General features: G+C 35.8%; 4 protein-coding genes and 1 non-coding gene across 5 annotated transcripts in view; 3 read left to right on the forward strand and 2 right to left on the reverse strand.

Moving 5' to 3' along the window:
* LOC125818164 (uncharacterized) overlaps positions 1 to 24,744 on the reverse strand; it is a 231,733-nt gene that overhangs the window by 69,499 nt on the left and 137,490 nt on the right. The gene's annotated exons all lie outside the window — the stretch shown is intronic.
* LOC125818150 (histone deacetylase HDT2) overlaps positions 1 to 24,744 on the forward strand; it is a 104,065-nt gene that overhangs the window by 4,985 nt on the left and 74,336 nt on the right. The window lies entirely within an intron of this gene.
* Positions 8 to 5,362, reverse strand: LOC125818151 (syntaxin-22-like). The gene is made up of 7 exons (XM_049497687.1): positions 5,065 to 5,362; positions 2,818 to 2,911; positions 2,468 to 2,607; positions 2,206 to 2,280; positions 1,219 to 1,376; positions 1,043 to 1,143; positions 8 to 487 (listed from the first exon to the last, which is right to left on the reverse strand). The coding sequence occupies exons 1-7, from the start codon at positions 5,250 to 5,252 to the stop codon at positions 422 to 424; spliced, it is 822 nt and encodes a 273-aa protein (XP_049353644.1). The 5' UTR covers positions 5,253 to 5,362; the 3' UTR covers positions 8 to 421.
* Positions 11,062 to 24,470, forward strand: LOC125818166 (nucleobase-ascorbate transporter 12). The gene is made up of 11 exons (XM_049497707.1): positions 11,062 to 11,792; positions 11,838 to 12,000; positions 12,807 to 12,904; positions 13,009 to 13,179; positions 13,312 to 13,412; positions 20,059 to 20,194; positions 20,393 to 20,443; positions 20,533 to 20,820; positions 21,948 to 22,182; positions 23,484 to 23,770; positions 23,842 to 24,470. The coding sequence occupies exons 1-11, from the start codon at positions 11,427 to 11,429 to the stop codon at positions 24,061 to 24,063; spliced, it is 2,118 nt and encodes a 705-aa protein (XP_049353664.1). The 5' UTR covers positions 11,062 to 11,426; the 3' UTR covers positions 24,064 to 24,470.
* LOC125818427 (U6 spliceosomal RNA) lies at positions 18,550 to 18,647 on the forward strand. The gene has a single exon (XR_007442385.1). It is a non-coding gene; the product is annotated as a U6 spliceosomal RNA (small nuclear RNA).

A 24,744-nucleotide genomic window follows, 5' to 3' on the forward strand; every position in this document is an offset into this window, starting at 1 on the left:
TGTATCACAAAAAATACTCTCTTTACTTCTTATTGACAAACCTGTTAATAGTGTCATTACAAAGCAGCAACATACCTAGCAACCTAAACACCAAATTTACAATACTAAAAACAAACCCTATACAAAACTTCCCTTTTTTTGTACGACTAAAGGTTCGAGGCAGCACAGTGTTATGCTGGCCAGGGTCAGCCTTCAAACAACTTGAGTCACAAAGATATCTTCCCGACTTAGTTTAGGATGATGCTCTAGAGCAACAACATACGCAATGTAATCCCACGAGTGGGGTTTGGCGAAGGTAGGATGTACGCAGACTTTATTATTAGCCTAGAATGTACGCAGACCTTACTTTTAACCTTTGTGAGGTAGAGAGGTTGTTTCTAATAGAGTTTAGGATCCTTCTCTATATCTCGAAATCTTCAAATCAAGCTGCAAGTACTATGATAACAATAAGGAGCACAATTCCAAAAATCACCATGAGTAAGCAGGTCTGCAGAAATTAAAGTATAATACGTCAAGAAATCTACAGACAATAAATTATTCAGTTCGAGGAAAATAAGGTGGAAAAAAGTATGATGTGCACAAAGTGAGAAGGGAACAGAATCACCAATTCGAATTCACAGATACCAGGTAGTAGATGAGGATGATGTAAAATTGAAGTGTAATTGCATGATTGAGTTAAAAACTTCACAATACCACTTGAAATTTTCTCAGACTTTGAAACACATAACCTAACCACCAACTCCTTCCACATATTCCATCCCTGCTCATTTTCCGATACGTCAACAAATAAACTCAAGTAATTTCATGACTTGACTTGTCATGATGAAATTTCAAAGTCAATCACTGTCTGTTCGCGAGGACTCTTCACTTTCGATGCCACACCGTGTCAGATTCTCCAAAAATGCAATACTTTTGGAGAATCCGACACGCACCCGTTGACATTTTTGAAGAGTCCGGGCAACATAGAGTACAACATGCTTAAGCACACCAAACCCACACTTTTGTCTTTAGTATAAAGAAGTGTGAAATATGTCAGATTTACCAGAGATGAATTTGATCTTTGGGTCTTCGCAGCTTTAGCAAGTTGTGTTCTCCCTTGTGCAGTTGCAGCATGAGAGTTCTCAATGTTGGAACCAATATCATCTGAGAAAGAACTGCAAACATCAAAATATGTTTCCCTTGGTACCTGACTGCTAAAATGAAAGAAAGTGATTTTACCGATCATGGTTCCTTGCTCGTGAACAAGCACGGCAAGATCCTTGAAAATCTCATTCACTTCACCTATCTGTTGTTGTACTTCTTGTATTCCCTGGTCCCTTTCCTCTATAATAGCTTCATTAAAGGAAATCTCATTGTCCAAAAGAACAACCTCTTGTCTGCAACAGATGTACGTGGAAGGTAAAACAGAAACTAAATATCACCAAGCCAAAAGTTGTAAAAAAAGAAGATATGTTAAAGGGGGTAAAATCGTTGATCTTATACGACACATGCATCACGATATACTTTCATTTGATGTGCCTGAGATCAAAGAATTGTAACTTCAGCGGGTGACCAGAAATTGTAAGTTAAAATATGTTGTCATTGCAAGCAAAAAACACTGCATGTCAGTGCCCATTTTAAGGGTGAATTACAGTTATCATCCTTTGACTTCCTGTCATTGATGTTTGTGACAAATTAAAGAATACCTAGGGGAAAAAAAAAAGGAATAGCATACCATGTATTCTCACAAAAGTATTAGGAACCCCATTCACATTCCAACTACAAGCGATAACAAGCCGGTATTTTGAACACATCACATTAACATCAACTTTGCCTTTGTATTTTCGAAAAAGTTAAGTTTGTTTCAGAAAAATCTCAGTTTGATTCAATCATATTTGACACCTCTTCCGAACAATTTGTCTTTGCAGAAAATTCACACTATTTTACGCCGTGTTGCAGAAATTTAAATCACCAAAGTCCCAACCCCTAATCCCAAAGCTTGAAATGTCATCTGATTTCTCTACACACCAAACAATCCTCCATCTAATTTACACAAGACCAAAAAGTCACCTTGAATCCAAATTTAAAGACCAATTTCATTTCCTTGTGCATCAAGAAATTGACAGCAATCTTGCTGGTAAATTTTAGCAATTAATTAAACCATCAGCACAACAAAATTATGATTAAGAGAAAGCATCAAAGAGTACAAATAGTAGGCTATTTTACCTTCTAGATTCCACAAGTAGAGCTCGCTGTTCTTGACCTTTATCTGAAGAGACATCTATCTCACTGTCCGTGGAACTGTTTACCAAAAGAGGATGAACTATAAGTGAGAGGTGGCAAAAGAACATGAAGGTACAAAGTTCTATTTGAGAATATCAATCAGCAAGATCAATTATTGAGATACAGGTTGCTTTTAATGTACTTCTTCATATTTCTAACTAGGTTACTATAAGTAAATTCCAGTGAAGTATAACCCATCACTTACCTAGAAGGAAGAACTGACTGGGGAACAAAAGGTGAATATGACGTCTCCCTCTCAGCTGCAAGCCTCTGAGCTTTTTGAAACTCCTTCAATACAGCTTGAAAATCTTTAGCAAGCTTAGCATCTGTAATCTTCTTGCTTGCCTGAGAGCAAAAGAACAAATTCACATTATAAGCAAAAGAGAGAGGTGTGACAGAAGAAGAGCAAGAAATAGAAACAAGGCTGGCAAATGTTTAAGATATAAAAAAAACATAATGAGAGAAGATGAATACATGTATTGCACATATATATCAAAGTGCAGAACCTCCAAGACAAACACAGAGAAACAGAGGAGAGCACTTTTTGAAACTTACACTAACTTCAATTCGATGATCTGTTTCGCTGGCTTGCTTAAGTTTAGCAGAAGTATCTTTCACTAATTGCCCAATATGTAGTCTTGTCTTGTGCCTGCAGTTGAGAAAATCAGCACAAGTACCAAACAATTTTGAAATTATTTTAATCTAATTATACCCATTATGGAACTACAACCTAAAAAGTAGTTTACCGCCTTTCAGCTCATCAACACACTATAATTGTTGCTGCGGCATTAAGTTGGGCTTGGGATTACAAACATTGGACTGCAAAGCTGGTATTAAATATCTGCTTAAGCAATGATTCAACATGCAATCTCAAATCCCAAAGATCAATACATTGCCTTCACCCACCCTACAAACTGCTTCTTTTTCCTTGTTACCAACCCATAACTTAGTCCTCTATTCACACTGGGAAAAGGGCGAGATATTCACCCTGGACTATGTTTCTTGCCCTTTTTGGTGTTTTCTGGATCATGCCATGATGCATAAAACTTGCCCTGTGCAGATGGTATGAACAGTCAATACCAGAGGAGAACAGACACTACTGGATTGCTAATACCTGGACCCTGCTTGCATTTTCTGCTTTACTTACCCATACCTTTAGCCAATTTAGCTCTTAATACAGGACCATTCAAGTCAGTTTTTTTTGTTAATGGGATGACGGAGAGGAACAATAGATGTTCTAATGACAAGAGAGACAGCATAGAACAGGTTAGGTGTTTGAAAAATATGTACCTATGGTGTAGGAAGACTCATGTATCTGATCTTGACTCACTACTAGATCTCTCATCTCTCTTTTTATAAATAACCATGGTGTCCAAGCCACCTAAACTAATTTCATGGGGTACCTTTTACCTCCCACCACCAGGTACTAGGATGAGAAGAAATCGCCTAGTGTTTTTGCTTCCGTTGGGATTTGAACCTGAGACCTCATGATTCTCAACCCACTTCATTGACTCACTATTAGATGTCTTCTACTCCTTCAGTATTTAGAGCCCGTTTGGATTGACTTTAAAAAAATAGCTTTTAAGTCAAAAATAAAAAGTCAAACTGAAATGACTTTTAAGTCAAAAAATAAAAAGTAGGGGGAGACCTACTTTTGGTTTTTGACTTACTTTAAGTCATTTTTAACTTATTTTAAATCATTTTTTACCTTGTCAAACACTTCCCAACTTATTTTAAGTCATTTTTGACTTATTTTAAATTATTTTTCATATTTGCCACACTTTCAGAAATAAAAAACTGACTTAAAAGCAGGTTTGACCAACTTTTAAGTCAATCCAAACACCCTCTTAGAAGGATGTTCCTCTTTCTGATGTACTTATTTTGGTATCTTCTAGGTACCTTATCATCAGAAATAATAATAATAGCTTTTTCTAGTGCTGTATATATATATACACACGAATTTACTATGGTAAAAGGATTTTGAAGAGTCAACATTTAACTAATATTACCATTATGCTGCTTATGATTAATTACTCAACTTGCACGCTTCACTTCAGTGAAGCACATGTGCCGCTTGTGGTGCAACATGAATCTTTCATGTTTTTTGTGTTTCATGCTCATATGCAAGCGGACTTCTATAAGGCATATGCATTGCAAATCAAAAACTTCTTTCATACTATCTCCTTAGACCAGAAAACATGCTAATTGTTTCTGATAAAAAAAAAACAAAGTAGATGGTCCATTTCTTCTATCTAGAATAAGTTCATCACCCCCACGTATAGGTTTGTTCTTTTCTCTTCTCCTTCCAAATGTCTCCCTCCAGACTGTCTATTTTTCCCAAGTATACAAGATATTACACTGTGTAAATTTTCCAACATAAATAAGACCTGCCATTTCGCATGCATGAAAGCTCTTTGTTCACATACACAGCAACAACAACAACAACAACAACATACCACGTGTAATCACACAAGTTTGGCCTGGAAAGGATAGGATATACGCATTCTTTCCCACTACCTTTGTTCACATACACAACAACAACAACAACAACAACAACAACAACACACATAGTATAATCACACAAGTGGGGTCTGTAGTAAGCTTATGATGTACGCATATCTTACCTCCTACCACATTGCTAATAATTCTTAAAAGGCTATAAACCCAAAAAAAAAAATCAACTCAAATTTACCTCAACTATCAAATCCTATCAAAAACATGCAATAACAACAACAACAACAACAAAAAAAAAAAAAAAAAAAAAACTCATTTACTAATCAAATATCAGATAGAAAAACTCACAACTTGTCACGTAGCTCCGGGGTATCCTTAGGGGTACCTAGGGTGTTAACCAGCCTCTGAAAAGTGGAAACGGCGGTGTTGATCTGGAAAATTCCAGAGGCCATAGCTTGGGTCGGGTCTTGCTTCCCGTTGACATTGCTCCGACGAGGACCCGATGATCGACCGGCATGTAGATCTTGGAAGCTCATTTCTTCGAATTTTGATCAAAATTCAGAAATCCAAACCTAAATTGGGCGAAAATGGAACAAGAAATTGGATTCGTGCTACACGTTTAAGTGCTTCTTCTTTTTTTCGTATTCCGTGTTCTTATTAGAGTCAGACTAATCTGAATTTATGAAGCTCCTAGAGTTTGTTTAGGAAAAAATGTTTTTTATCAGGTTCGAACTCAAAATCTCTAATTAACACTTTGTTTAAATGGTTGTTACATATTAGTATTTCTTAATATATTGTTTTAATGACTATCATGTTTGGATAGATTGTATCATTTTCGTCTTTACATAATATCACACATTTATTATTTTCAATGATAAATCTAAAGAAAAAATATGATATAACAAATAAAGAAAATATTAAGATGACGACACGATCACACACTAAATCAGTCATTATATAAAATGGATTTTTTTGCCGCTACCTAGTGATACGTTACAATATAATTTAAGTAACAATAAAAAAAATCATTTAGACTAATCATATAATACGATACAAAGGATAACAAACAATCAAACAAAGTATACGAGAGGAACAATCTCATCCGCGAGGTGGAATGCAACTATATACACTACTAATGATTATTAAACTATTTTAGTGCAATTTTGTACTCTCTTTTTTCTTTCTTGAAAGAGAACTAAAACAACAAGAAATTAGTTCGGAACTAAAAAATAATTTATTGAAAGATAAATGTGTGTTTTACTTTTTTTAGGGTAGTGACATTCATAAAGTGTATATCCGAATTGAATTATTATTTCTCAGATCAAATTAGACCTTCAGTTTAGTTGGATGCTAGTGATTGACATATATTTTTTTAGTGTTATGGTAAGTAAGTAAAAACAGATACTATCTCAAAACTATTTATATATAATTTAGCACTATGTAGACGATATTGAATAGAAAGTGAGGTTCGGGGGATGGAATGGTGAAGGAATAGGTGGAAAGAAAATAATGAACTTAGAATGACACACCGCTCTGCTATTGAGCTAACTAAGGAACAACAGGAGATTCAGTCTCATATAGTTCAACTCTCGTTTTCAACTCATGACCAAAAAAAGACGAATGTGATTATTAATTCACCATTACTACAATATGCACAATCCTTCAAGAATGCAATGCATGAACTATATTAGCATTATCAATTTAATTGGATTTAAATACACCTCTAATCTTGCAACATGAGTGAAATACATTCTTAAATTCTCGTCAAATTTAGGAGTGTTTTTAATACTTCTTTTGGCTTTTTATTAAGAGTCTCATGCTCCTACAAAAGTTTGACACCACTTGCTACATCATGTATCAGATCGGGGGTGTATCTAAGTTCGAATGTGATCGTTAATATCACCATTACGATACAACATGCACAATCCTTCAAGAATGCAACAAATGAACTATATTAGCATTGTCAATCTAACTAAACTTAAATAAACCTTCAATTTTGTAATATGAGTGAAATACATTCACGAATTCTCACCAAGTTTAGAGGTATTTCTACACTTCTCTCGACTCTTTATTAAGAGTTCCATGCTCTTACAAGAATTTGAGACCACTTGTTATGTCGTGTGGTATATCGGGGTATATCTAAATTCAATTAGTCAAGTAGATGTGTATTTTTAAAACTGTCAATAATTCAATGACGAAATTAATAATTTATGTTAAATTCAAAGATATTCTCAATACTTCTCTTTTTACATGTCCAACAAAAATTAATAATTTTCCCCCATATCTTATATCTATGTCCAAAAGTTTACTATTTTCATATTTCTTCAATCATACTTTTGAACTAGCTAATCACAAAACTAGTTAATTAAAATAATAATTTTAAATTTATCTACAACAAGGGAAATGTGACAATCATTTAAGGATAGTGAGAGTATTTATTGATTTTCTATTTTTAGTTTGCATATTTAAAATTTTATTTTGTCCTTTTGTATTGGATTTGGTTTTACTTGCAAGATCCGTGCCTTCAATTAATATGATCCAGTCTATCATAACATTAAATGTGGTCTCAAAATATTTTCAACAATAATTTATTTTTACTCGTTCACTATATTTAAAAAAATACTGAATTATATTTATCTAATTTCAAAATTTAAAAAGATAATTATTTTTATTTATTTTATTTTTGTTATTAAATATTATTTATTTTAATAGTTAAATAACTTATAATTAATAAAATTGATATAATAATTTTTTTTTAATTTATGATTCTTTAGTGGACGTGCCAAGTCAATATGGACAACTAAATATGAATAGAAAAAGTATATTCTAGTATCTTTCATCCGATGTCCAATATTTTTGTATAGAATCGTCAATTAATCTAATGTAAGGTCTATCTCCTTAACATATTTTTTTTCCAGTATTTGAATACAATTTTTTAAATTAAGAATGAAGAAATTACGAATCATCCATCCACTATATTCGAGTAGCTCTCCAACAACTTTAGGTTAAGAAGGCAGATTGCAATTGTCCTGGTTGTTTCTTTACTACTTGAACTCGCCATCAAGGTCAATTTGGATTCGCGCTTCGTTTGACCTATTTAAGAGTAAATATTTTCTATTATTAAGAATTTTCAAATTGCTCAAATTAATAATAACATTAATAACATATATTTAATATAATTGAATAGATAAAATCAGAAAAAAGATAAAATGTACACAATCTTATAATTTTTATGAGACTATTTTAAAAGATTCTCGATTTAAATAAGGCATATCAATGTAGTATAAAAAGGAACATATCAAAATAAAGAAGACACAATAACTAATTAAAAAAATATTATATATCTTTTAATCCAAAATCTAAATCTAATCATTCATTTGTGATTAGAAAAACTCATTGAGTAGAATAAAGAAACAAGAAAAAAATATAGTGAGTTTTTTTTTTCTTGTTAAGAGAAGAATGGGGTCAAGCTTGAGTATAAGAGAATTTATACTAATAGTGTTATGAAGGCTCAATTTCTTTTAAAAGAAAATTTGAAAACACCACAAATCCGTTTGATTATAGATTTTAAATATCTTTTTATTCGAATATTTATAGTGGTAAGATTGAAACTTGAATTTAAGGTCATTCAATCATCTTTACAATTTTAATAATCTGCGACAATTTACGCTAAACTGAATTAGTATTAGTAAGAAGCCTTTTGTTTATATCATTCAACTATTTCATTCTATTAGAAACAATCTTTGTATCTTCACAAGATAGAATAAAAATCACATACACCTCACTTATATATGCTATTTTTATTTTTATTTTATATTAAACACAATTTAACTTTATTAAACTCGAACTTTATTTATATTATTATACAATAATATATATACAATTTCACGAGTGTAATCTTGAAAAACATAAGTACCTACTATAAATAATTTTTTAATATTATAGTAGTACTAAGCTCTCATTTAGTTGACAAATAAGTTATCTTGAAATTAGTTATTTTATCATTAATGTAGGATACTAAGGGCCCGTTTGGCCATGCGATATGGTATTATGATATGGTATCATGATATGGAATCATGAGATGAAATTGAAGGTTTGTTTGGACATGCGATATGAAATTTTTGTGTTGTATATTTTCTCATAAACATAAAAATCCCATAAGTTGAAACTATTAAAATAGCCCCACTTGTTTATTCAATCTTATCAAATAACAAAAAATTATAAAATCGCATAATAAATTATTACAAAGTTATTTGTTCTCCACTTAAGTAATTGTTTCATCTAACTTTAATTTAATAAAAAAAATTGAACATAAATTGTAGTGTACTAGTCTTTAATATAATCTTTTCACATAGTACGGACAATTTTCTCACATTGAACTTGCATTTCTCGATCATGTGACCGAGAAGACGAACCAACATTGTTACTTTGAGCCATTTGTTGGTCAATATCCATCGCAACTATATCTTCATGTTCATAGACTATAAATATTTCATCACTACTTTGGTATTCTTGCAAATAATTATGTAATTAACACTGCACAAGCTATGACAATTTTCACTTGTGTATCAATATCATAATGATTCATGCCTTGTTTCAGTATTCTAAATCTATTTTTCCAAGCTCCAAAAGTCCGTTCAATCACATTGCGCAGAGATGAATGTCTATAATTAAATAGTTTTTTGGCATTTTGAGGTTCTCTTTCACTTCCTCGGTAATCTTGGAAATGATAGCGTAGTCCTTTGTATGGAGCTAAAAATCCTTTTGTGTTTCGAAAACCAGCATCAACAACATAATATTTATCTACCAAAAAACATTTTATAAAGAATTACTAAAATCATATGTGACGTAAATGAGACAATTTTGTGTAAATAAATAATATTTAGTCTAAGGATGCAATTTAAAGTTTCCATGTGGCGGAAATGGAAATTGTGACGTTGGTTTAACAAGTGCATTCTCAAGTACTTTACTATCATGTGCAGTACCCCTTCCCAACCAACAGCAACAAAGGTAAATCGCATATTAAAATCACAAGCACATAAGACATTTTGTGATGTTCTTCCTTTGCGGTAACGATATGCTTGTTGCACCGCTTTAGGAACCTCCCCTTCTATATATGTTCCATCAATCGCACCAACACAATCCTACCAAAGAAAAAACACATCAATATTAGTTTAATGAACATAAAATAAATTGGAAGCATTATAGAATGCACTTCATAAAAATAATGTTTGTAAGAGTAATAAAAATAGTGCTTCCAAGACAATGCAAAGTCATAAAATAAATATTATCTCTTTAAACAAAGTTGATAGGAAATATGTAACTTACACATAAAATATAAATGTTCACTTATTAAGGCCATAAAATAAATTTAATAATGTGATTGAAATTTTACTTTAAACCAAGGCCAAAATCGAGTATTATGTTGAATTTTAAAATGTACACCAGTCATATTTTTTGGTTGGATAAATATTGGTGTCATCTTGCTAATTGCCTCGGCAACTATTTTAACATGCCGGTTAATTGTTTTAAGTGAATGTTGAAAAGTTTCACAATCGTGAGGTGTGAGTTAAAGTGACTATATGTTGGTGAGAATAATAAATTTTATATCGGTGAAAATAATTTTTTTTAAAAAGTAATGATGTGATTATAAATTTTATATACATATGAAACAAATGGTTAGTATATATAAATGTGGGGTTGTTTAAACAAAATATAAACTCATGGATCAATTATTGTATTAAAATATCTCAAATCATGATATGGAATCACCATATAATTCCATATCATGGTTTTTGGAGAATATGGTATCACCTCTCATGATATGGAATCATGAGATGGAATCAACGTAAAATCGCATGTCCAAACGCTGATTCCATCTCACGATACCATATCGTGATATGGTATCGCATGGCCAAACGCGTACTAATATTACAATTTTGAGATAACTAATCCCAAAATAAAAATTCTCATAATTTTATTCCAATCATATAAGAGATGAATTCATCCTCAAATTAATTATCCCTTATTCCTCGTATTAAATGAGTTTTTGACATGTATATATTTTTAATTTTTCATTTGGTGTTTAATATTCGTATTGAAATCCGACTAATACAGATTCGTATTGTATAAATCCCATTCAAAGAAAAACGCTGCCTATTAAAGATCATTTATACTCAAAGCTCAAATCTAAGAAATCTTATTAAAGAAAGAAACAATTCTATCTACGGCACCACATTAGTCGGTATTAAAATAAAATAATGTATTTTTAAGAAGAACGTTAGAACAAAAAGGATAAGGGTGACATCATTTTTGGTGGAGAACAGAAAGAAGCCATACGGCACCGTTTTCATCACTTTGTCTCTCTAAATTCTCTTCTTTAACCATTGTCTTCTTCTGTCACACTCTCTCTCTCTCTTGTTTCTCTCTCTACACAAGCTTAGCTAGCTAGCTCCAGCAGTGTACTAGTACAATTCTCACTCTCACATTTCTCTTTATCTCTCACACACCAACACCTTTCACTGTGTGTAAAAAGTTGTGAAAAAGCTCATTGCTTTATGGGAAAGTTTTTTTGTTTTTTTTGTTTTTGGTTTTCTGTAGCTGTTTTTGAAAGTTGAAAAACCCTAGCTAGAAGTTAGATCCACGAATACCCATTTGGGTTAAAGTTTGCTTAGTGTAGTTTTATTTGAGCTATGTGTTAAGGAAAAAAAATGGCGAGCTCCGACCCGAATAAGCGTCCTCGACCCGGTCCATGGCCACCTGCACCGGAATCTGCAGCAATGCCGCCTACTACATGGGCAAAGAAAACTGGGTTTCGGCCGAAATTCTCTGGGGAGACGAATGCTAGTGATTCTGGGCAAATTGGAATACAGCAGCAGTCGACCCGGAGGAGAGAGTCCGACCCGAATTTGGATCTTGAAGCGGGTCGGGTTAGGACTAGACAGGAGAAGGTTAATGGGGAAACGACAGGTGAGAAGGATAAGCCACCTGTGAGGAAAAGGAGAGACTCTGATGGTGGTGGTGGAGTGGCTAAGAGTACTAATGGACAATCAGTTGGTACTACTACTACTGCTACTGCTGAGCCAGCTGCTGCAGCTACGACTGCAGCTGCGGCTCAGCAGCCAGCTGCTGCAGCTACGACTGCAGCTGCGGCTCAGCAGCCAGCTCGAAGAGTTTCGAGGAATGAAGAGGTTGTGGATGTGTTGCCACAAATAGTTGATGATGATGGTTTTATGTCTAGGCATTCACATATGAAATATGAGCTTAGAGATACTCCTGGTCTTGGTGAGATCATTTTTGAATATGTTGTTGTTACTGTTCTTTCCCATGTTTGTTCTGTAATGCTCTACATTTCGCATTATTTTCGTTGCTGTTATTGCTCCCATATATGTATCACCTTTTCCAAACAGTTTGGCATGCTTTATTTAATCCGAGGGTCGATTAGAAACAATCTCTTTATCTCTACGAGTTAGGGGTAAGGCCTGTGTACATTCTATCTCACAATACCCTACTTGTGGGATTACACTGTATATGGGTATGTTGTTGTTGTATTGTTAGTTAATCAAAAAAGCTAACATTTTTCACTGAATTCCTTGTTTGATAGGATGATGAGATGCTATGTGTTTGTGGGGTTTGGTCTTTTTTCTGTTTTGAGCATGTAATTGTGATATTGAGTATTGGCAAATGTATTTAGATTTAAATTAAGATGAGTTACACCTGTTCATGTGAAAAAGATTTGATCTTTAAGTCTTAACTGTGAGGTTAATGATGTATGTCGATATGTAGCAGTTCCTATTGGACGATATGTATTTAAAATTATCTTTCAGTGTTGGGATTGTTGATATTAATTCCGCTTGTGATTGGAAAAGCTGTCATTTTCCATTGAAATGCTGGTTGATAGGATAATCAAATGACATCTATTTGTGTTTTCTTGGACTTATCTGTTTTGAGCAGGTAATTGCGATATTGATTATTGAGTATTGCCAATTGTAATTAGGTCGAAATTAATATTAGTTACACCAGTCCATGTGGAAAAGATTTAATCTTTTGGTCTAATAGTGAAATTTCTGATGTATGTTCATATGCTGCAGTTCCTATTGGACTCTATGGATTTCAACATTATCTTTCAATATTGGGATCGTTGATATTAATTCCACTTGTGATAGTTCCAGCAATGGGTGGTAACTATGTGAGTATTTTACTTTCTTTTCATTCTTATTCATGCTACGTTTACTATAGTGTTAGTTTTGTCTTATTTAACGGATGTGAACTGATAAAAGTTGGTACATATAGGAGGATACATCAAATGTCGTTTCCACTGTGCTCCTTATGTCAGGAGTGACGACTCTCTTGCACACGTCATTTGGCTCGAGGTTGCCTCTGATACAGGGCCCTTCATTTGTTTATCTTGCTCCTGCTCTTGCAATAATTAACTCCCCAGAGTTCTTGGCATTGAAAGGAAATGTATGTTGCAAAGCTCCTACTTGCTATGATTCTTTTCTCATCACTGAATTTAACAATAGCTCTAATTATTGGTTGCCTATCAAGTCATTATTCATGTCAAAACATAGTAGTAAGAAGGTCTCCTACTTGCAGAAATTCAAGCATATCATGAAGGAGTTGCAGGGAGCTTTAATAATTTCTTCAGCTTTTCAAGCAATTCTTGGATACAGTGGGCTGATGTCAGTATTACTGAGGTAAGAAATTCTTGTTCAACATTTGTATGTATTCTTCTCCGTTGTCTTGCTGTGCTGCCAATATATGCTTTAATAATTTTGCAGCTAATATTTGGAGCCTCATGGATGCTAATAAAACTGAGTAGTCGTTTCTGTTTCTTATTGGATCTTTTCATCATCATTGGTTCTCAGCTAAGACAATTCTCTTCACTCTATTTTGCTGGTATTATACCCAGTAGATTGATCAATATGACCTACAAACATTCTTTAGTGCTAAAATATAGCAATGTCTCCCTGTGTTTACGACGCTATATGATGTTTGATGATTTTAGGGAAAATCAGGATTAAGTTTTAATTGGCTACAATGGAGTGGTCTTTTGGGTGTTAATTGAAGGACAATCATTTTTTTTTCACACCATTAGTAGGTCTAGTAGTTTAGATTGGTTAGACTGAGCCACCGATTTCATTGAGAAGGTAATTCCTTCTTCTTCTCCCTCCCCCAATCACATTATTTTTTATTTTCTTTCGTATTTGTGTAATATGATCATGGAGGGGACTCTCCATTAATAGTAGACGTAGTAGTACTCTTGTAGTTTCTTGTTCTTCAATTTCTGTTGCTATCTGTTGTTTCTTGTACTTTGATTATTGTATTATTTTGTTGTTGCTGTTGTTATTCCTTTTTTTTTTTTCAGAATGCTTTGTCGTGCTATTCTTAGCTACCGTTTGGCCATAGATTTCCAAATATTTTTGACAAATATTATTTGGGTGAGAATTTGGGTGAAATTTCACCATGTGTTTGGCCATAATATTTGGTAAATATATTTCACTTTTTAAATAAATATGATTTATACCCATAAGTTTTAAAAACTATTAAAATTAACCATAGGTTTGTATTTCATAGCAAGATAGAAACGTAGACGTAACAAGATTCATGACTTCCGCAACAAGTCAATTGGATCTTCGTTGCAACAAATAACAAGTAGTATCCATGACATTGGAGTAATGCGGTAGTTTGGAATGAGTGCAACAAACATCATTCCATACATCGTGAAGTAGACGAAACACGTGACTTAATTACCCTAAGCCGATTGTTCGTCATTTTCATCAACAACCATATCATCACTTTCATATTCACTGAATATTTTATCACTGCTTTGGTGTTCACGTAAAAAATTATGTAATACAACGCAAACAAATACTATAGAGGGTGTTTTTGTAAAAGATGAAAGTTTGGTGTAGAATTTGAATTTTTAAAAGTTACCAAATAATGAGATTTGGCCTAGATACTAGTTTTTTCTAGTATTTGGGAATTTGGGTTATTTGCCAAAAATATTTGTCAAATAATGGCAAATTATATGGACAATCACTATTTGCCAAATTTTATTTGGAAAATCTATGGCCAGACGAGTCCTTGGTATTTATTTTGGTGTGGCTTCTTCAATCTTCACTTCTGTTGTTTCTTTATGTGCTTCTCCTTGAGCCGAGGGTCTATCGGAAACAACCTCTCTACCTCGCAAGGTAGGAATAAGGTATGTGTACACGTTACCCTCCGGAGACCCCACTTGTGGGAATACACTGGGTTTGTTGTTATTGGGATCATAGAGGGACCTCTTTTAATTTGACCGGTCCCATATGTTACTGTCAAGACCTAATTTCTCAGGTCATGATGGCGCTTACTATATGACCCACCAGTAGGCAAGCCGACCCATATCCCGAAACTCGAAGTAATGGGATGTTAGGGTAGAAAACCAACCAATCAACCTAAAATAGTAATAAATATAACAAGAACATGCAATGAACGACGGAAGCGACTAGACATATATACACAAAATGAATTTCTCCCAAAACCTGGAAGTCACAATTACAGAGCTGCTAACAAAAGTACAAGTCCTAAAAGTGGACTACAGAAACAAGCTGTCTAAAAAGGCAAAAGACAAGCAAAAGTAAGTACAGAAGGAGACGGGCAAATCCAGGACGTTGTGTGCTCACCCTTGCCTCCGATCACGACCACAACTGGCTCGAATCAATGTCAGTAGCTAGTACTCGGACCTGCATTACGAAAATAGATGTAGAGTGTAGTATGAGTACCAAAACAAGTACCCAATAGGCATCAGGCCGACTGAGCAAGATAAGCAAAAGTGAACTGAAATGCGAATAAAGGGTCACAATCTAGGGCAAAAGAGTAGTAAATGTGGGTATGTACACGAGCGTACAGGCAACAAAGACAAGGAATCTAACTAACTCCGCCGGGCTCCTATACACCCGACAGGTACGCTCGTGCACAATAAAAGAAACCACCTGCACGGACCCCCATAAGCCCGACAGATGCACTGGCAGTTGAAGTAAAAGAATGGAGCTAGAAGGTCTATCACAATATTACCAATTTCCGAACTTTAACTGAACCATTCCTAATTATATTCCAAGATCTCATTATGTCCCGGACTTTAATCGAAACATCTCCAACCTCCAAAACCTCAACCTACAGATGAGAGTAATCAAAGACTAAACTGAAGCTTCAGTAAGGAATTGGGAATGCACCACGTGCAAGTTGGACCACAGACTCGAACCGGGTACTATAGCTAATGAGTCAACCTATATGGGCTGGACCACGGACTCGAACCGGGTGCTGTAGCCAAAGGTCGGGCACGGGTGGGTTGGACCACAGACTCGAACCGGGTACTGTAGCCAAAATCAGATCACAGGTAAGCTGGACCACGGACTCGAACCGGCTACTATAGCTAAGCCTGGACATAAGTAAGCTGGACCACGGACTCTAACCGGGTATCTGTAGCCGATAGAAAAGCAGGGCATTATGGATACAAGGTCATAAGCTGAGTTACCGCCTAGCTAAGACTCAGACTATCAGACTCAAGTCTGCTATATCAGTCTACAAGGAGCTGACCGTTCGAAACGACATCGGAAAAAGTTCTATTGCCCAACGACATCCGAAACCTTGCAAGTCTATGGCAACACTAGTCTAAGCCTAGACTAAGGCCAAACAAACTTCAAATCAATATTATCATATACACCACAAGGTATGGATGTTCAACAATATCAAGAGTCATGCTTTCATAATCCAACAATTTCTCGAAATAAGGTCTAAGGCAGGAATTATAGAAATTTAGCATGCTCGACACCCGAACCCCTCCATACTCGAGCAAATCAATTAACAATTGCCTAAACATGCTCAATCTCACGAGGGGAAACCATAGCCAACCTGAAAGCCGATCACGCGTGCTCCAACTCACGGTACCGGAGCTTTTCCCCTCCGAACGGTCTCCAAATGCTTCCCCACTATCAAAAGGTTAATCACCTCGTCATTACGAATATGTTGACACTAAAATTATATTTTTCAGAGACGGACCCAAAATTGGGTCTAAAACGGGATTGTGGGACCCACAATTGGAATCCCGAAAACGAATCCGTGAAAACGTCCCAAATACCTTACTAAACTAATACCCCAAAATTTAGCACAAAAAGATGTCTAGAACATAGCAAATCAGCCCAACAATTAAAATCATTAATAAGTCTTGACTTACGACTTGGCATCCCCTTGATCACCAAATTTGGAAAAACGAGACCCTTCCAACCCAAACAGATTATACCACGATGATCCTTGCGAAAAACTCTACAAGTTAGCCTAAAGAATGACTCAAAACGGACCTAAGATGATCAAGATCTAACCTTTCAAAGTTAAACAAAAATTCATTCCGAAAATCACTCTAGCAGTAGCTAAATTCGATTCCTTACCTCAAACGAAGCCTCCCCTCGCGTTTCTGAGCTCACCTCTAGATTCCCCACGAAATTCTCTTGAAATTAGCCTGTTGAATCACCTAATTTGAGCTTAAAATGGAGGAGATATCTATGTTTGAAGATGAGGAAGAAAAAAGAAAAAAAGGGCAAAAATTGTCCTTAAATCTGGAAATTTCCAGATTTCAACACGCTGCCTCGTGGCGTCGCGTGGCTCTGCCACGTCACCACCACGTTAGAATTCAACAACTCTTCAAACTTAAATTTCGATGTTTCGGACTCGTTCAGAGTCGGAAAAACACAAACCATATATGGAATTTGATTGAGGCCCGTTTCCCTGTTTTGGAGATTTATAACTTGAAAATTTGACTTCGGTCATAAATTCAGGTAAAAGACCTCAGAATAAAATTCTGACGATTCCATCAGCTCCGAAATGGCCAAATTTGGCTAGTAGCATGGTCAACACAAGTATCGAGGCAATCGGGGCCATTTGACGTTTTGCCCTTGCAATTTGGCCTATAGGTTACTTTGGTCAACCTTCTTGGAAGACGTGCTCAGATGAAAATTCTGACAGCTAGATTAGCTTCGGAATATCGATTGTGGTCTAGAACGACCCTTTGTTCACTTCCCGAGGCTTTAGATGCCCGTTGTGGAATCTGGCTCAAAACGATACTGGGTGTGGGACCCACTTTTCGTCGAAGCGATCTCCAATGGAAATTCCAACTTCACCGTTGAGTCCGAAATATCATTTCCAATCAGATTCCATATATGGTTTGTGTTTTTTCGACTCCGAACGAGTCTGAAACATCGAAATTTAAGTTTGAAGAGTTGTTGAATTCTAATGCGGTGGTGACGTGGCAGAGCCACGCGACGCCACGAGGCAGCGTGTTGAAATCTGGAAATTTCCAGATTTAAGGACAATTTTCGTCCTTTTTTTTCTTTTTTCTTCCTCATCTTCAAACATAGATATCTCCTCCATTTTAAGCTCAAATTAGGTGATTCAAAAGGCTAATTTCAAGAGACCTTCGTGGGAAATCTAGAGGTGAGCTCAGAAACGCGAGGGGAGGCTTCGTTTGAGGTAAGGAATCGAATTTAGCTACTGCTAGAGTGATTTTCGGAATGAATTTTTGTTGAACTTTGAAAGGTTAGATCTTGATCATCTTAGGTCCGTTTTGAGTCATTCTTAAGGCTAACTTGTAGAGTTTTTCGCAAGGATCATCGTGGTATAATCTGTTTGGGTTGGAATGGTCTCGTTCTTCCAGAATTTGGTGATCAAGGGGCTGCCAAGTCGTAAGTCAAGACTTATTAATGATTTTAATTGTTGGGGCTAATTTGCTATGTTCTAGGCATCTTTTTGGGGTATTAGTTTAGTAAGGTATTTGGGACGTTTTCGAGATTCCGATTGTGGGTCAGGGACATCCGATAAAATTGGAACGATACAGAAAAGATTAGCATGACCCCTGCGCAAGGATGACATGCACAAATTGAGAAATGGTCCAAAATTTTATTGTAATGACCCTCCAAGTCATTTTTAAATTAATGCATTCATTCCATCGTTTAGAGCGTTTCTGTAGCGACCCCAAGTCATTTATGACTTGCTGGCACTGACTGTTCGGTTGCCTGGTCGTTCGTTTGGATTTTAGGCCCGTTTCCCTGTTTTGGAGATTTTATAACTTGAAAAGTTGACTTCGGTCATAAATTCGGGTCAAAGACCTCAGAATAAAATTTTGACGATTCCATCAGCTCCGGAATGGCCAAATTTGGCTAGTAGCATGGTCAACACGAGTATCGAGGCAATCAGTACGAGTTTAGGGCCATTTGACGTTTTGCCCTTGCAATTTGGCCTATAGTTGACTTTGGTCAACCTTCTTGGAAGACGTGCTCAGATGAAAATTCTGACAGCTAGGTTAGCTTCGGAATATCGATTTTGGTCTAGAACGACCCTTTGTTCACTTCCCGAGGCTTTAGATGCCCGTTGTGGAATCTGGCTCAAAACGATACTGGGTGTGGGACCCACTTTTCATCGAAGCGATCTCCAATGGAAATCCGACTTCACCGTTGAGTCCGAAATATCATTTCCAATCAGATTCCATTTATGGTTTGTGTTTTTTCGACTCCGAACGAGTCTGAAACATCAAAATTTAAGTTTGAAGAGTTGTTGAATTCTAACGCGGTGGTGACGTGGCAGAGCCACGCGACGCCACGTGGCAGCGTGTTGAAATATGGAAATTTCCAGGTTTAAGGACAATTTTCGTCCTTTTTTTCTGAATTTATGACCGAAATCAATTTTTCAAGTTATAAAATCTCCAAAACAGGGAAACGGGCCTAAAACCCAAACGAACGACCAGGCGATCGAACAATCAGTGCCAGCAAGTCATAAATGACTTGGGGTCGCTACAGGAACGCTCTAAACGATGGAATGAATGCCTTAATTTAAATAGGAAATGCCATGATCACTTGAAAATAATATGAGCTTTAACAATGTTGTGTTATTGAGGAGGGTTCTACACTTCGTGGCTGTTTAGCATACTTAATAATTCAGTCTATGGTTATTACCAAAATAATAATAATTCAGTCTATGTAGGCAAGAAAGATTGAGACTATCCTATAAACTGAATTATTATCATTCTAACTTTACTAATGCAGTTAATAAATGATTGTACAATTCAAACACCATGGTTATAATCAGAAATTAAAAACAATAATAATATGATGTCACACTGAAATATGAATTAATCTTGTCCTTTATTTGGCTTTCTCTAGCATAACCTTTCTAACATTATTTTTGTGCTTTTGAGGCTTTTGTTTTTAACTGTAAGCTTCCTGCTTCTTTTCTTTCTTCAATATTCTTATTTTTGGACTCAAACATGGTGTGCAAATATAAATCTAGACACTATTTTTCCCTTTTCTGGTCTAGGTTGATCAATCCTGTGGTTGTGGCTCCTACCGTTGCTGCTGTTGGACTTTCATTCTACAGTTACGGTTTCCCACAAATTGGTACATGTCTTGAAATTGGAGCGGTGCAGATATTGTTGGTTATTTTTTTCTCTCTTGTAAGTTGCCACAATGTTCTTGTTTAGATATCTTTCTGTATCATGTAAAACAACTGAAATGTCTCAGTGTAGTGGTGCAGATAATGTTGGTCACGACATTTTCCTTTATTTTTCTGCCAGGGTATATCAGATTAACATTTTCTTTTGCAAGTATATAATGTCTAACTTCTTCAATGTAAATCTTTTCTTGTCATGCAGTACCTCCGTAAGATATCTGTTCTTGGTCATCGTGTGTTTCTCATCTACGCGGTAAATCTGTGGTTTACTTTTTTTTAGCTTTTATTCCTTTTCTGTTTGCTCTCACCTTCCTCTAACGATGCATTCATGTTCATGTGCAGGTTCCATTGGGTCTAGCAATAACATGGGCTGTAGCTTTCCTTCTGACGGCAGTGGGAGTATATAGCTATAAAGGCTGTGATGTGAATGCACCAGTATCACATATAATATCCGATCACTGCAGAGAGAATATCCCTAAGATGAAGCACTGTCGTGTTGATGCTTTACATGCATTAGGATCTGCTCCGTGGTTTAGATTCCCTTATCCATTGCAATGGGGTATGCCCGTCTTCCACTGGAAAATGGCTCTAGTAATGTGTGTTGTATCCATAATTTCATCTGTGGATTCGGTGAGTTGTTTCCTTGTTGAGTTTTAGTTTTCTCATCTTTATAGTAACAAGTTACTCCTAAAATATTGCATTTTCAGTAGTGTCATCTTGTGAGCCGAGACTTATTTTAAGAGCTGTCTGACATTAATATAGACCTCAACTCAGTTGCATCACTGTGCCTTTAGTCAACTTGAGGAAAATGTATCGGTCAAGTAGAATTTTAACTCTTCTGGAAGGTCAATTGAGAAAGTAAGACACTAAGTGAAGTTTAAGCCACAGAGCTGTCCAATTTTTTTATTTTTTATTTATAACCTTGGTGTTCGGGCCAGCTTGCACACACCTTGACTAATACCTCCCACCAGCAACAGGGTACCATGTATCTCTGTTGGGAAGTAATCACCTAATGTTTTTGTCTCTGCTGGGATTTGATGCGACCCCATGGTTCCCAACCCATTTCATTGACTAGGACACACATGCAGACTTGTTGGAAATCTGTGCATCTTGTCTTAATGCAGTGTTGTGGGTTATTCCCCCTTGCCCCGGCATGTGACCTCTTTGCTAACTGAACGAATAAAACACCCTCAGCTGTGTGTAGCCTATGTAATCTTGGTGTTCTTGAACGAATAAAACACCCTTGAGACTAAGTTCCTCTTCCCTAAGATGTAACTACATTATCATTTTGATGCATTTATCCTCTTTTCTAAAAGAACTTGAGCAAAGCTTAGGTTATTCTATAGATATCTTTTTCTTTTTAAATTTTGTTCTAGTGGAATTTCAAAATCATAGAGTTTGGATGTTTTTAAGTACTAAATTCATATGTATTGGATAAATTGTATTACTTTATCAAACAAAAAAAAATGTATTAGATAGGTTTTGTATTCTTGATATTGTGTGCCGCACTTTGACAGGTGTGCGCATCATATCTCGGTTTTCACTTAAAGCAAGCATTGTGGTTCTTTGCACTTTTACTTTCAGACACACTCGGTTACTTGCTTTAAATATATTACAATGTTTTAAGCTTGTAAATTGACTTATTATTCTCGGACTGCCTCTTTGCTTAATAATTCTCTTCTCAAATATTGAACAATATATAGAGTGCAGTGTTGAACTATCATTTTTTTTCTAATTATTCTCTTGTCAACTTTTAGGTTGGGTCATATCATGCATCATCATTGTTGGTTGCGTCCAGACCGCCAACACCTGGTGTTTTAAGTCGAGGAATTGGTCTTGAAGGTCTTTGTAGCCTCTTGACTGGTCTATGGGGCACAGGAACTGGATCTTCAACTTTAACTGAAAACGTGCACACAATTGCTGTTACCAAAATGGGAAGCCGCAGAGCGATCGAGTTGGGGGCATGTGTTTTAATTGTCCTGTCTCTTATAGGTATGCTTCTAGAGGTAACTTAATGAATTTATAAAATTCGCATAAATATCCCCTCATAGGTTGTAGGCCTTTCTGGAAACTGTTAACATTTCTCAACTCCCAAAAATTAAACCATGTTTCATGTCAGGAGGTAGAATAAAAGTACTGATTTTGTGTTTGGAAGAGGAAAAAAACTTTGGTAGACCTTTTTAATTCCACAATCTCTATGTTCTACTTTGTGCGTGTAATGTTTTTTTTAAAAATAAAAACAGTTTTCATATTAGAAACTTCATCACCAAGAATCAAGATAGCCAGTTAGCATGTGCTCTAATTTGGTAATGAGATGATTCACTCGGACCATACAATGAAGAGAAAATGGGACATAAATACTGGATGATGTAAGATATGAGAAGAACTTGCAGCATATCTTTGTAATTATCTTTACCGTTTTGAGAACTTTTGGATGTTACCTTGGTAAAATAATGCATTTAGTCTCCTCTCCATACATCATGTTCTACAGTTCTAATGATTAAAAAACTATCTAAAGGTGATGAATCTCCCTGAGTGAGTTCTACTCGTTACTGATTATATATTCTGATTACTTGGGAAATGGGACATACAATTATTAGAAAACTTTGAAAAAACTAAGCATTTCACCTCATGGTCAACAACCTTGAGGAGGTTTTCTTTAGTTTCAACTTTCAAGGGTCAGGAGTGTTATGATAGACCTGAAGGGGTAATTTGTATTAATTCTGTTCTTAATTTAGAGAGGACTAGAACTGTTACCCCTTTTTTTTCATTATGTAGATCAACTCGATCATGTCAACTAAGGAAAACAAGTTGGAAACTTTTATCACGATTCATTGTACCCTCCTCTCCCCTCAAGAAACCCCCACATCTTACAGCAATGTGAAGAGAATTATGTTTAATATTAAGGAATCCCAAAGAAATTTAGGAACGGACCTATACTCCCTCGAGCTCAAAACCTGTGCACCAACTGGCGTTGTGTTCCAACGTTTAAGGGATTTCTCGGGTATTAAAAAAAGGCAGGCCTTTGGTTTAGTGGTAAAGGAAGTACAACACAGGATGTGTAGGCAAACATCATGAGTTTGAAGCCCCTCAAAGATTAAGCTTGGTGTTAAAATGGGAGGGTAAGGTGGCGAACCCAAATTCCTCCGAATTTCATGGATATCCTATCTCTTTCACTTTTACCCTTGAAAAGTCATGTACTGGTGTAATTGACACCTATTTGCATATATTGAGTCACCTATTTGTCATAGGGATGTAATGCTTAACCATGCTCCTTTCTGACATGCAAACAGGTAAAGTAGGAGGCTTTATTGCATCAATACCGGATGTCATCGTTGCAGGCCTATTATGCTTTATGTGGACAATGCTTACCGCCTTGGGCTTGTCAAATTTACGCTATAGTGAAGCAGGAAGCTCGAGGAACATTATCATAGTTGGCCTGTCTTTGTTCCTATCCCTCTCTATACCAGCCTATTTCCAGCAGTATGGCATCATTCCGAAAAGCAACTTGCAAGTTCCGAGTTATTTTCAACCATATGTCGTGGCTTCTCACGGTCCTATCCGGACAAACTTCGGAGGGGTATGCACCTTCGACTAGAATCACATGAACTAAAATTCTCTTGAATCTATCCTAAACTATTTCTTTTGCAGCTAAACTACATTTTGAATACATTGTTATCACTCCACATGGTGATAGCATTCTTGGTAGCTGTGATCCTCGACAACACCGTGCCAGGGAGTCGGCAGGAGCGTGGGGTGTACGTTTGGTCTGACCCCGAAACAGCAAAAAGGGAACCTGCTGTAGCCAAAGACTATGGATTGCCATTCAGAGTTGGCAAACTCTTCAGATGGGTGAAATGGGTTGGACTATAAAGCCCGGGGTTATGATTTGCTGCTCAGAGTTTCATCTAGCAACATTTTTTCAAGCTCGTCAGGGAAGTCTCGCCAGAAAATGAACATCTCAGATTTGATGAGGTAACACGGATTTACGACTTCTCCACACGTGAGGCGAGTTTATCGGAGAAGTAGGTCTTATAGAGAGGGAGATAGTTGTGTACATGTAATATATCAGTTTGTATAAACTGTATGTAGTTTAGTTGAAATGTCCAGGTGAACCTATTTCTCTCTTCTTTTTTCTTTGGCTCCCACTTTGTTTACATTTCTGCAGAGTTGAGATATTCAACTATGTATGTACCACAGAGATTAATATTATTCTTTTTGTTACATTAATGTCAGCTGAACTCTACAAAATAGTGTTCAATCATGAGTTTTCTTATAAACTCGAGTATCGTTCGTTTGTTATAATGAAATGTTGTTATAGAGAACATATATTATGACATAACAATAACATACTTGGTGTAATTTATCAAGGGGGTTGTGGAGGGCAGAGTAGAGTATGTATAGACTTTACCACTATTTCGTAGGGATAGAGTCTATTTTCGATACAAAAATGAGAGTAGTAATAACAATCAGAAGACATAATATAACATAGCATGAAGATTATCTGTTATTATGGTAAATGACTATAGTGTGGAGAGGTTTGTCGGTAAGTCC

The sequence above is a fragment of the Solanum verrucosum genome, unplaced genomic scaffold (genome assembly GCF_900185275.1).
Source record: "Solanum verrucosum unplaced genomic scaffold, falcon-dt-bn FXZP01000253.1, whole genome shotgun sequence".
Classification (NCBI taxonomy): Eukaryota; Viridiplantae; Streptophyta; class Magnoliopsida; order Solanales; family Solanaceae; genus Solanum; species Solanum verrucosum.